The sequence below is a fragment of the Antedon mediterranea genome, chromosome 1 (genome assembly GCF_964355755.1).
Source record: "Antedon mediterranea chromosome 1, ecAntMedi1.1, whole genome shotgun sequence".
Taxonomy (NCBI): Eukaryota; Metazoa; Echinodermata; class Crinoidea; order Comatulida; family Antedonidae; genus Antedon; species Antedon mediterranea.
This window is the reverse complement of record NC_092670.1, coordinates 31,462,694-31,476,483: the sequence shown is the minus strand read 5'-3', so window position 1 is coordinate 31,476,483 and position 13,790 is coordinate 31,462,694. Positions and strand designations below refer to the sequence as shown.

At 30.7% G+C, this 13,790-nt stretch overlaps 1 protein-coding gene across 2 annotated transcripts in view; it reads right to left on the bottom strand.

Annotated features, from left to right (window-relative positions):
• Positions 1-4,362: 4,362 nt before the first annotated feature.
• Positions 4,363-13,790, bottom strand: part of LOC140063663 (integrin alpha-6-like) — a 75,533-nt gene continuing 66,105 nt past the window's right edge. Inside the window, exons 18-26 of one of the 2 annotated variants that reach the window (XM_072110107.1) lie at positions 13,591-13,674; positions 13,224-13,326; positions 12,939-13,112; positions 12,345-12,479; positions 11,521-11,646; positions 10,820-10,924; positions 8,473-8,601; positions 7,813-7,842; positions 4,363-6,067 (exon numbers count right to left, since the gene is read on the bottom strand). In XM_072110107.1, coding sequence (XP_071966208.1) covers positions 5,948-6,067; positions 7,813-7,842; positions 8,473-8,601; positions 10,820-10,924; positions 11,521-11,646; positions 12,345-12,479; positions 12,939-13,112; positions 13,224-13,326; positions 13,591-13,674 — 1,006 coding nt within the window. In that variant the 3' untranslated portion in view covers positions 4,363-5,947. The remainder of the gene's footprint in view (positions 6,068-7,812; positions 7,843-8,472; positions 8,602-10,819; positions 10,925-11,520; positions 11,647-12,344; positions 12,480-12,938; positions 13,113-13,223; positions 13,327-13,590; positions 13,675-13,790) is intronic. The other variant, XM_072110108.1, reaches the window with a different exon arrangement.

The following is a 13,790-nucleotide window of genomic DNA, read 5'->3' as shown; positions in this document are numbered from 1 at the left end:
TAATCTATCAACATAAAAAAAGGTGTACAACATGTGTTTCATAGACTGAAGGGAGCCATCTCACAACACTTAAAATAGCAGCAACACAACTAGTAACAACAACAATCATACTGTGAATTTATATAGGCCAATTGTAACCATTTTTCTACAAAGTGATCATGCCTCTCTCAAACTGAATTTAAAACTGTGATTGTAACATGGATAAAAGTATGTTTGATACAACATGTACTATAAGTTATCGTCATATGCTCATTCCTCCGGTACCACCAACACATAGATTAGTTTGTAGCAGAGCCATATAGACAAATTTAGGTCAATTTTTTGCACTGTTTTATGGATGTTTTATAACATTAACAATAATTTTCCAAGACAACTTAATTATTCAGTTTGTAATGAATGAATGTTTTTATTTGTTGCTTAAATGTTGCATTCTCTGCTATGTTTCAGTGTATATTCTTTTTACCATCATATTGGTAACAAAATTCACTGCTAAAAAACAAGCATACATCACCATGTAAAAAGAGTTGTCCAGATTTGTCTATAAACAGCTCTGGCCTGTAGCATATTGTAAGCATAGTAATAAACATAATTGAGGACAAAAAATATAGAATCTTTTTAACACTGAATGAACTACTCAAAGTTTGAAAGACAACCATAACAGAACTATTAATAATTTTGGAAGCCTTCAATAGATTTCATATTAGAATGGTAAATAGGAAATTTAAATAGGAAGCAGCATCAATGCTGGTATAAATAATGTCATGACTTTAAAATATATTGTCCATTAAAACATGAATAAATAAAATAAACATGAATAGGCCGTTTGTAGTTTTAATATAGTTATTCACTCATTTTTTGCATATAAAATAATAGACAAATAAACTGTTAAATTAAACCAGAAAACTACTGACTACCAGACAACTGGATTCTGGTTGACAATTTGATTCTTTAAATTATTAGTCACTAAAAAAAAATCTAAATTTTGGTCTTTATTATAGGACATTAAAATGGCCTATTCAACAAAATATGTTTCATCAATTAATTCAACATTTTTTTTTATTTATTAACTTGTGTTATACATAAGTAGTAGAAGCCCAATTTGAATTATACAAACTTTTGACCTATTTGACTTTGCTATATTTGATAAGTAGTTCTGTAATACAATTATTATGAAACTTATGAGTGGTTACACAAACGGTGGTAATACACCCACCTCGATTCCGAATGTTACTGTGCAATATGTTAATGAGTTAAATGAATTTTATAACCGTTTTAATGTTCATGATTTTAAAAAAGAAAGAGAGGCTCTATTTAGCTTGTGTCGGGTGACTGAAGATGACCCCAAATTTAGTATAAGCATTTCTGATGTACATAACGAATTCATGAAACTCAATTCTTCGAAGGCTGCTGGGCCGGATAGAATCCCACCACGAGTACTTAAGGTCTGCTCTCCTCACCTTGATGGTATATTTACATTTATTTTCAATATGTGTCTTTCTTATCATGCGTTCCCGGATATTTGGAAACTTTCATGCATAATACCGGTACCTAAGAAACCTAAGATTAACAGCATGAATGATTTGAGACCCGTTGCACTCACGTCTGTCGCGATGAAAATATTGGAACGTATTATTAAAAAAATTATGCAACCTTATTCTGAAAAAGTGTTAGACTCGTTGCAATTTGCTTACCAATCACTTCGTAGTACCAGTGATGCGATTTATTTTAAATTACATAAATTGTATTCACATCTAGATAATGTAAAGAAAGGCCACTCGGCACGTATTATGTATTTTGATTTTCAATCTGCGTTTAATACCATACAACCCCATATCTTGGCAGACAAAATGTTGAATATGGAGTTTCCCCGTCCGATTGTTCGTTTAGTTTTAAATTTCATTTGTGATAGAAAACAATTTGTTAATATTAATGGTGTTAAGTCAGAAATCGTAACCTCTGACACCGGTGTTCCTCAGGGTACTGTCAACGCACCTAAATTATATTCCTTGTATACGGCGGATTACAGATCTTTAAATGATGAGCTTTGCCCCGTTGTTAAATTCGCTGATGACACTAGTACTATTGGTCTCATAGTTTCAAACAATGATGAAAATTATCGTAGCGAAATACAAAGATTTGTTAAATTTTGTGACGATAATTATCTCCAAATAAATGCATCAAAAACAAAGGAGATGATCATTGATTTTAGGACTAAACATAAATTTAATTTTCAACCAATCACTATCAAAGGTAAAGAAATTGTTGACCAGTACAAGTATCTAGGAATTGTTTTCAATGATAAACTGAGTTGGGGAGACCATATAGACTTCAGCAAAAAATTAAGTCCCAGAATGTATTGTATGAGAACTTTATATAAATTTAACTCCTGTGATTTGATGTTACTTTCGTTCTATATAGATCCGTTATATGTAGTGTTTGGACGTATTGCCTCTCCTGTTGGGCTGGTAATGTTACCGGAGGGAAAGGACGCCTTGAAACTTTCATCCGTCGGGCTGGTAAAATGATTGGTCTGGAACTGCCTTCCTTTACCGATGTGCACCTAGAACACCTCCAGAAAGATTTCGAACACATTGAGTCGGATGCCTCTCATCCTCTCCACAAAGTGATCATAGACCAACTTAATCCAAGTGGTAGATTGAGGCTCCTCAGTGTGAAAACAAATCGATTTGCTAAATCCTTTATTCCCTCCGGTATCATCCAGTACAACAGGAAGTCAAGAAGATAATTTTATATTGTAATTTTTTAGATGTTTTTATATGAATGGTTTTATGCTATATTTGTTTTTATTGTGTTTTCTTTGTTATTATGACGAGCAATGAATTTCCTTTTTGAGGATCAATAAAAGTTATCTTATCTTATCTTATTCATATTCCTGACAGGGGATTTTTTTTAATGATCTAGATTAATAATACACAAAACAGTTTTTAGATAAAAGAAAATGTACAAACTCTTTGCATAATTTGGCCCTCTAAAATATGATTTTATAACAAAATATGAAGAAAGACATCATTAAATTGAATCAAGATTAAAATATTGATAGATTTGTCTAGGAGGTTTATAAAAACAAATGCCAAAGTTTTATTTTGGAGTTTTTGTTTCTTTGGAATGATTTTGATTGAAATTTAGTTACATAATATTTTATCATACTATATTAATGAATATTCATAAATATTAATTATAAACAAATATAACACAATGTAAAAATAAATAAAGATTCATAAATATTGTAATAGTTAATATTCATTAGGAAATAATGAAATTCATTGGAATATTAATAAATATTCATTATGAAAATAGTGAAAATTCATTGAGGTAATAATGAATATTCATTATGACAATAGTGAAAATTCATTGAGGTAATAATGAATATTCATTATGAAAATAGTGAAAATTCATTGAGGTAATAATGAATATTCATTAAGAAAATAATGAATATTCATTAGAGTAATAATGAATATTCATGATGAAGTAATAATAGTTTATTCTTTAGGTAATACATTAAAAAGTTATGCAATTGATTCTATAAACATTATCTACATCAAGGAATGGATTTCAGTTTTTGAAAGTCAAATTTTGTAATTGGTAATAATACAGCTAAAATTGCAATACAATAACATTTGGTTAAATACTTCATGTAGTTAGTTAAAGAAATAAAGATAATTTCATATTCCAGTGTCAGTCACACAAAAACAAAACAAAATGGGATAATTGTTGGTTATTAAGGCTGTTACAATGCCAAACTGTCCTAATTCTTGAGGTGCCTAGATGCTAACACTTTTTTTTTATTCATTTACCTTGTGATGCACCTATATGTCAAATATTGAATAAAAATAAATAAAGAAACAATTTTTGATATAAAAAAACAATTTTGTTTGTGCTTTTTATAGATTGTCATTTTGTGAAAAGGATTTTTTGTGCTACATTCTTATCCTGAGTATTCAAATTTGGTTTATTACTCATTCATTAAAATTCAAAAGTTTACTTGCATACTCATTCAATTCATATTCATTTACATATTTCTATAAATATTTAAAAAAAAACTACTTTATTTTAAAATCATGCAAGAAAATTAAAAATAATAAAAATGCATCATATATTCATTTAAATATAAAATTAATACAGTAATACTAAACATTATAAAACATATGCAATTATCAAGGTGGGAGATCTACTTTACAAAAAACTATATTCCTAAACTATATGCATATATATGGACATTTTAAAAAAATTACTAGAAATAAAACATTCACACACTCTATTATTTACATGTCACGCTAAATACACTAGTATTCCCTTCCCTATAAACCCACCCACCCACTCTCTCAACCAAAACACATTCTTACCAATATTTATATCATTTAAAAAAATGAGCAATACACCATACACACCATTGTACCATGGAGCTGTACAATTACAGAGCTTCATGCTTGTACCAAGGATTCTTTTAATTAGTTTTGGTGCAGCCTAGTGTACAATATTAAACTTTAGTTTGCAAACTCAAGCTTTTAAGTTTGGTGGAAAACCTCAGAAAATAGTTTGCAGAAGTTAAACCATGCACCTTTTCGACAAAATAGTTTGAAGAGGTTTTATGAACTCAGGTAACAGGCTTTGTGATCCATTCTGCATATGGACAAAATTACTCCAGTTTTTACTCATGCACAACAGTGAAATGAAAGTTTGCTAGTGTAGACTAGGCCTAGGCAATTGTTATTATTTTAGTGAGACATATGTTTTGTTGTAGAGTTTATTTACCGTTAATTAATACATACAATTTAATATCACATAATATTTGTGATATTTTACTGATGAAAATACAATTATTCTCACAATTTTATCAATAAATATTTTTTTTTACAATTTAAAATCTATAAACAAATAGGATAATTCATATTTCATAATAATAATAATATGGTTTGTCAAACATATCTATAAATTACTTATTCCTGCAATAAACAGCAAAGCAATAAAAATATACAATGCAAGCAGGTATAATTGTCAAAAGTTTTTGGTATTTGCTAAAGTTTCCAATAATTATTTAAATTTCATACATATAAAACAGCATTGGACATAAAATACACCAATTTTTGGCTCTACACTGCTCTAAAATAATAGTATTTCATTAAAACTTTTAATTTAGCCTTCACATTTATAGAAATATAAATTTATAGAAAGCACCGACACTATTACAAATCACACATCTTTCACAAAGTTTGATGCAGCTTGGCATGTACATAGATCCTTTGGAACACATCTTCGTTGAAGCACAACAGACGATTTTATCGTCTGCGGTTGCAGCATTAAATGACGTTTGGAAGTACATCATTGTGACACGCTTTAAAAACGTTGAATCAATCACGTTTATACTACTGGTTCTCAATCATTCTCAACTTATTCCAGATGACTCTTTGATCATAATAATTTCTATCTCAAATCAAGTCTTCCATTAAACTTTTGGTAGATCAGGGAGATTACATCTCCCATGAAAGAAACAAAATGAAATTTAAACTTGGTGAGACTTTACTAAAGTTGGCCTTCCATACTTGTTAACTAGACCATAGTGTAGATGCAGGATAAATCTATAAATAGGTCTCTTATCAGGAGAGGTCTCTTAGTAGGTCTCTTATCAGTTATCAGGAGCGGTCTCTCTTAGCAGGTCTCTTACCAGGAGAAGTCTCTTATTCGCTGATCTCCTGTAAAGCTTTGGTTACCATTCAAGACTCCAGTAGGCCAATGTATGGAACTAAATTTCATTCTGTTCATTTACAATTTAACAAATTTCATCTGACGTTCCAGATCAATACATAACAATTTATGCAAAACATACATCTTGTTCAATTTCTTCTCTAGAATCTAAATTTTTTTTTAAAAACCTAACTTAAGTTACAATACGTATTTGGCACAATATTTCATCTGATTCTGATTGGATTTACGTTTTGTAGAATTCATTATTTGGTAAATAAGTCTTTTCTGTCCTTCCATTTTTCCCAGGTTTTTGTTCTACTGACGCATACTTGTAGTTCATAGTTCTTCGTTCAAAGAAACCACACTGTAAAAAGAAAAAAGAATAAGTGATCGTTACAAACACAGAAAAAAAATACTGTAGGTTATTTATTGAAAGTGTTAGTATTGAAAATTAGTTTCCATAAACAGTCTAATAGTGTGGTAAAAAGTATTTCAAATTCATATGATGATTGCAAATATGTCTTTTTAACTCTTGCTGAATTTAGGATTGACATTTTTTAAAGTTAAAAACTGAACAGAGTACTGCTGCAATATCATGGTCTTAAGTTGCTTTCACATGGAGCCCAGATTTGGTCCAGTGCCCCGAGAAAATTATAGTAAAAAAATAGGTCAGTGGTAAAGCATAGGATTGTTCACACCAAAATAGTACAATTTGAATCAATATCTAATTCAGGCTCCGAATTTGGAGCAATAGATCAAGCAATTTGTTTCTTTTTGTGAGCTTGAATGACCTTGCGCGATATTTTACTGAGGGTGCCGGACACCCAATCTGAACATGATGTGAAAGCAGCTTAACCAGGGAAAGGATTTGTTACATCTCTTTGGTTTTAACGAGACAGATTTATGGAAACTGTGGATTATTGTTGTTACACATAAAGCATTTGTATAGTATCATTTCAATGAAATACCATCCCAAAAAAAAGCTACCATTACATGACAGTACCACAGGCTAACCGGGTGGATCCAGGGGAAGCACTAACTCTGATAAAAATAGATATTAAAAGTAGTTCATTTCATATTAGCTCTCAAGAAGGGTGTGGAAGAGTGGCCCCCAGCGCTACCCCTGGATCTGTCCCTGACTCAAACAATGTGTTCTTTATTGGGATGGTTTCAGTATGGTAGTTATTCCTGTTTATGTACTAGTGTTCTCTGTATTCAGAATACCAGTTCATGCATCATGCATGGTTTGCATTGCTTAATTAAATAATTATTACTTAGTAATTATAACCAATTCAAAATAGAATAAAAAGCAAATTTAAATACAACTTAATAAAATAAAATAAATAATAATAAATAAATTAATGTGTTGGTATTGGTTGCAATAGATATGTTGGTATTGTATTTTGGTATTGGTGACAGGAATTGGTTGGTTGGTATTGGTGGCAGTATTGGTATTTCTGGCAGTAGGTATGTATTGTATTTTGGTATTGGTACAGGAATTAGTCGGTTGGTATTGGTGGCAGTATTGGTATTGCTGGCAGTAGGTATGTTGGTATATATTGTATTTTGGTATTGGTGACAGGAATTAGTCGGTTGGTATTGGTGGCAGTATTGGTATTGCTGGCAGTAGGTATGTTGGTATGTATTGTATTTTGGTATTGGTGACAGGAATTAGTCGGTTGGTATTGGTTGCAGTATTGGTATTGCTGGCAGTAGGTATGTTGGTATGTATTGTATTTTGGTATTGGTGACAGGAATTAGTCGGTTGGTATTGGTTGCAGTATTGGTATTGCTGGCAGTAGGTATTTGGCAGGGATAATATTTTATTAATGGATGGATTTGATAATAAAAAAAAAATAATGTACTGTAAATTTTATGTAAAACAATTGTTCATTTTAGGTCCATAAATTAGAAAAATAAAATCCAAAAATAAATCAAACCGAACTAAAAATATAGTTTAGTAGCATAAACATAATTCAAGATGCAATAACTTAAAATGGTTTGTTTAATTAATATTCAAAGATATCAGCCAATAGAAGCATTATAACCAAGTAGCTGATTTGCATTCACAAATTTACAATACAGATGTAAACAACAAATGAAACCCACTAATGAGGCATCACGACGGAAAAATCCGAGCTGAAGTGCAAAATTATGAAAAGAAGAAAGAATAAAAATTACAATTAATAATTCATACATTGTAATAATTAATTCAAGAAATATCTTTAAATTATTTACAGGAATATATGACCAGTCATGGAAAATCCATTAGATATTTATTGGTATAATGAGCAGAAGGGAAACATCTACTGTAGGACTACTGTACATGAAAGTTTATATATTTGGGCACCATTATATGTTTTAATCAATTTGAGATTTTATCCCATTTTGGGCTTATTCTAGAGTCAGTATTATAAACAAATTCTGTCTGAATTTGTTTTCCTTTGTATAACTAAAACGTTTTGTTCTTCTTGTTTTTTTTTAAAACAAAAAATGTTTTTTTCAGTTTTGCTTTTTTTCAAAACCAACAAAGGTAGGTTCAGTATTTATACATAACATTTGAAACAGAGTGCACATATCAATTATCAGAATTTATGGTCAAAAAGTAGCAATACACAATTATAATTAAAAAAAAACCAATATATTTAAAATGAAGGTAATTATAAAAAAAAATATTTCTTATTCGCTTATTCATAATGAGAAATCCACTTTAAAAAAATGCATGCTTTTATAAAAATTATCATAATTTCATTATCATATTAAACCTACCTTCCATAGTAATAGTATAATAACTATAAGTAATATAATGCCGCCTATTACGGCACATAGAATGATCCACCACGCTATCGGCTTACTTTGTATTACCTCATCAAAATCACGCTTTACTTCCATACGTAACTGAGGGAACAAATGAAAAGAGATGATGATGTTACTAAACCATAAAAGTTTAAACAAAAATACAATATAATTTTAATATATTTTTGTTACATTTGTTATAAAGGACAAATTGAACTTATTTAATATCTATTTATCTAAACAGCCTAAACATAGAAGTATATATTATTGTTAAAATCCAACAAAGTAGATAAAAAATAATGCAAAGAACATTGATTAGCTTTACAAAAAAAATATGTTTACGCTTCATATTCAAAAATTTAACATCACACTTGCAATCATCAATATTAAGAGCCTATAAAAATGTTATTAATAGCAACTCATTTTTTTTATTGGATATTGTTTTAGGTGGAAGTTAACTTTACCAATAAATGACAATATTAGAAAATCCAAATTACATTGTTTATAGTCATGGTTTACCAAGTAAACTGACAAGGATAACCATCAGTGAATTCATTCACTATTCTTCTTATTAGAATCTTGTTCACATGGGGAAACCATTTTATAGGCATATACACAAGATGCTCTTGGGAGTGCCGTTATTTTTTGTCATGAGAAAAAAATCCTGACATCTAACAGGACTTGAACCCAGAACCCTGGTAGCCTAGCATCTGAACCACGAAGCTACAACTCATAACATTAATAATTTGGAACAGACAATAAACTTATTAAATCCGTATTGTCAAAGAAAACATTATTTAACCTTTCTAGTAAACATACAACATTGCGCTTACAACAGTGTGTTTATATTGCAACAGCACATCTAAATTTTCATTTTCTTGAAATTATAAATTAGCAGGCAGCGTTCTACGATGAAATTAATCGAAACCACTAAACTAATTTGCAATAACTCTGCCAGATGTTTTTCAAAACATGATAACATCATTTAGAGGACATGAACTGATTAATGAGCATCAGAGATTAAAATTAATAACCATGTGTCTGTTTGGTCCGACTAGATAGATGAGGCAAAGAAGATTTAACTTAAAACGCCTACAACACAGACAAAATAGCAGTGAATTCTACATGAGAGTGGGTAGGGATACATCTCTAGGCCATATAACATTGTAATTAAGAAACTTAAATGGTATCAAACTATATAAAATAAGAACAAACAAGACAAGACTTCTTATTACCCTGGGCCTATTGTTTTTTAAGGGTCTGTGCTTTAAAGCTTTGGTTTGAGTTCCCTTTCCCATAACTTTTTTATGACATATTTGTACATATATCTTTAGTTGTATGGAATAAATTAGTTGTGATTGATAGAAGTATTAGACAAAATGTTGCTGAATAATTAAAATGGATGAAGGAGGCAGAGAAAACATTACACAATATTGTGATTATGAACAGAAGTAGGGGTTAATATCAAATTATGTGTCGTTATCAATTATGCATCTGACCTTTCTTCACCCCAATTTATAAGAAACCGATTTAAACAAGAAGCATTGGAAAACCACTCTAGAGAAAACAGCAGAAGAATAAGTTAAAAAAAAATATTACAGTAAACTCCGACAGGCTACTATACTATGAGTTGAAAGTAATTGTGCACGAATGACTGTTGGACTCAATAGCTGAGTGGTTGAGTTATGCATTTTAACTAATGTGTGCATTGCATTCAACCGGATGGATAGAGAGGAAAGTAACTACATTAATGAACTGCCGTGACAACTATCAAGGAAGTAAGCCTATTATGGAGCAAATTGATAACTTAGAACACGCCCATGACAATACATAAATATTGCACCATACTGGCAGACTTAACAGCTAAAGGAAAAGGTATTAAAAACAATATATAAGGACTAGTACATAATATGTACCATTAATTAATGTCACTAGCCATTGAACTGGATGAATGAAGATGAGTTTTATTAATATGAATTCTAGCAAATGGTGAATTTGGTATTTTTTTCATATTTCATATGCGAGGAACTAGCTTAATTTATCATTTTGAGGCTTATGGAGTTGAGTTGAAAGAGTGGTGAGAACCCTGGCACTAGGTCAGGATTGAACCCTGGACCTTGGGATTGGAAGGCAAGCATGTTAACCACCAAGATACAGCTCCACTACAATTCAGAACAATAAAACCAGTTCCTACAAAAGTTAGTATTTAATTATTTATAAAAACAATCAACATCAAGTATTTACCACACCATTTACATACATAAATTAAAAATGTTATAATAATTTGCAGTGACCACAAAGTACTTTAGTACATACTTACCGTATGTTTATCATTTCTTTCTGTTTTTTGGGTTATATATGTACCATTTTTAATTGATACCATCCCCTTGTATTTTATAAGGACAGTGTCAACATTTTTATAATCCTAAAAAACAACAAGAAAGATTATTGTTTCTCTATTGCTACAAAGGTAATTATTAAATTTATCATTAATTAATGAAAACAACAAATTTAAATACTTTCACATTTATAATATAATAATTTCTGAATAATTTTTGCAGAGAAGATACGAAGAAAGTGTCCTGGCTAAACATTGTGTATTGAGATCTCACCCTCTCAAAAAATTCCCGGTTGGAGAAATGGTCATTATTCTCGGCGAGATAAAAAAGAAAATCAAGTCTTATACCGTTATAGCATGCAGACTGACATATTAGACAAAGGTCAAAACTCTATAGTGCATAAATTTCTCATTTTACTTGTACTTTACTCTACTAATAAGCCACTAAATGCGAGAAATACATCCTTCAAGGGGGCAGGGGTCTGCTTCCCCAGAACATTTGATTCTCAAAGTCTCGATAGCATCTGATGTGTTTTGGGCGATTATTGTCATATAATTGTCTGAATAAAGTGGGTTTTATAAAGCATAAATATCATGAAATCTGTTATTATTATACTTTACAATACGCCCCTGGAAACAGTGCCTGGCATTTTACCACTATAGAATGAAATGAAATGACTTACTTCTATAAATGTACTATTCCATAATCTTGAATTAAGTATAACATTGGTTTTAGAAGCACCTTTTAATGGTCCTATAAAACACGTTATAGTGAAACACCTAGCTGTTGCCTCATCAGATCCACATTCCTAAAATTGATAAACATAATTTATAACGGTCAATTATTTAATGTCTGAGAAAGATAAGGCAAAAATGATACAATACTACAACTTGATCAAGTTTTAAGCTTTGGAACTAAATTCACTGCACTTTAATCATAAATAAGCTATCAAAATGTAATTATTATTTTGTCATCAGAATTACAGGGTCTAATCTCAGGGAATCTTCTAGAATCTATGGAATTTAAGTTTCACAATTGACCAAAGGTGTTTTCACACAGACAATGTGAAGAAGGATACTGAATACAGATTTATACAAAATGCACTGTCTGAACAAGGCAGTGACATTTTCATTTCAGATCTGAATTCAGATGTAAATGGTAAGAAGCTCATCATTTAAATCACTAAAATACAATATTCTAAAGGTGTAAAGCTCTGTTTACATTTATCAAACTAATATGACAAAAAAATTGTGATGTGCTCAAATAATGAAGATAAAAAATTTGGTGGTAATTAGACAACATTCTTTCCATACTATGGGCACATCACATTTTTATGTCATTGAAATTCGATAGTAAAGACAGAACTTAAAACTATTAAACTTTATGTGACAAAAAAGTGTGATATGCCCAAATACGGTAGTGATATGACATCAGTATGTTTAATGTTTTATAGTGTTGTCTTAAGGGTTGTTCTAAAAAATGAATGGAATCAACTGAGTGCCTTACAAGGACCATTGTGGCAGATGACGCCGACTGCTGTAGATTGATGGGACTCTCCTGAATATTTGTATCTTGAATGGCATCTCTTTTACTACGCCTTTCCTTTAAAGGTAAACTACCATCTTCTGGAAGGGTTGACACCTTGAGATTTTAGAAAGAAATTTGTTAAGAAAGTTTGTTAGTTTGAAATAACAATTTGAATTCTTTTGATTCTTTGTTTTTAGGCAGAAGAAGTGGGAAAAATCTATAAAAGATAAACACAAGCGATTGGCAGATTGAACCATAATCATGATTATTAAAACATACATATTATTGACCTCATAACAATGGTTACAGTACATTTTAATAGCTAATGAGTTAAGGATGTACACATTTATCTCTTTATTCCAGAATTTATATCCATAGAAAACAGTATAGGCCACATAACAATTAATGATCTTTAAAACTAATCTAAACAAACTGTATATACTGTACATGACAACCTTGTGTTTTCCAATTTGAAAAATTAGCCCTCTAGTTTATAAAATATTATAGGTAACTGTAAACCATACAAAGTAATGTAAAATTTCTTTCCAATGAAAAAATTGTGCGACTCATTACCGTAAGATTAAGTTCATCGACACTGTTTGGGGGCAGCAGACATGTGCCATTTGCTGCCCCGATAATGATAGGGGCATGTGTCAAGTACAGCAGCCATTTGCCATTCTTTGTTTCATATGGAAACTGTATATCCAATTGAATTTCAGGAACTATTCCAGGACCTTCATTAAATATCTGGGAAAAAAACACAGAACAAATTGTATTCGAAGATTGTGATAAAACAAACTTATATGAAACAGAATGCGTCATAGCAATCGGAGAGAGTCTGTTTAAAATGTTCCTAACCGTCCAATTTTGCTGTACGTAAGTTCCAATCATTGATACGTTTTTCATGGCACTTTCACCGATAACTTGACCACCAACTTGGTATTGTGGAACATTGTTTTTTCTGTTGAGGGAAAAAATGAAAATAATCATATGCTCTAGGCTTAAAAGACACAAAAAGTTCAATCCAATGTCAATTGCAATCCATAATCCCATCCCCAATCCTAAATTTAATATCTATGCCCCTTGGGAATACACTTGTTCACATACTGTATTGCACTCTAATATAACAATTATTTGCTGATAACAATAACATTTTATAATCATATACCAAATTAAATATTCTAGATGATGTAATTGTTGCATGTTAAAAATTACATGAACTTACGCTGACAGAACCACATCTGTTAGGCTTTCAACTCGTGCCACCAACATCTGAAAGTTGTCTGCCGGCATTGTCTCATTACTAGTACTGAAAGATAAGTAAACACACAATGTGTGTTAATCAATATTAATCTTAATAAAGTTGGTGTCACTTTAAAAGGACAGATTTTAAGTCTTTGACAACGGGTGGGAGAAACACACAAT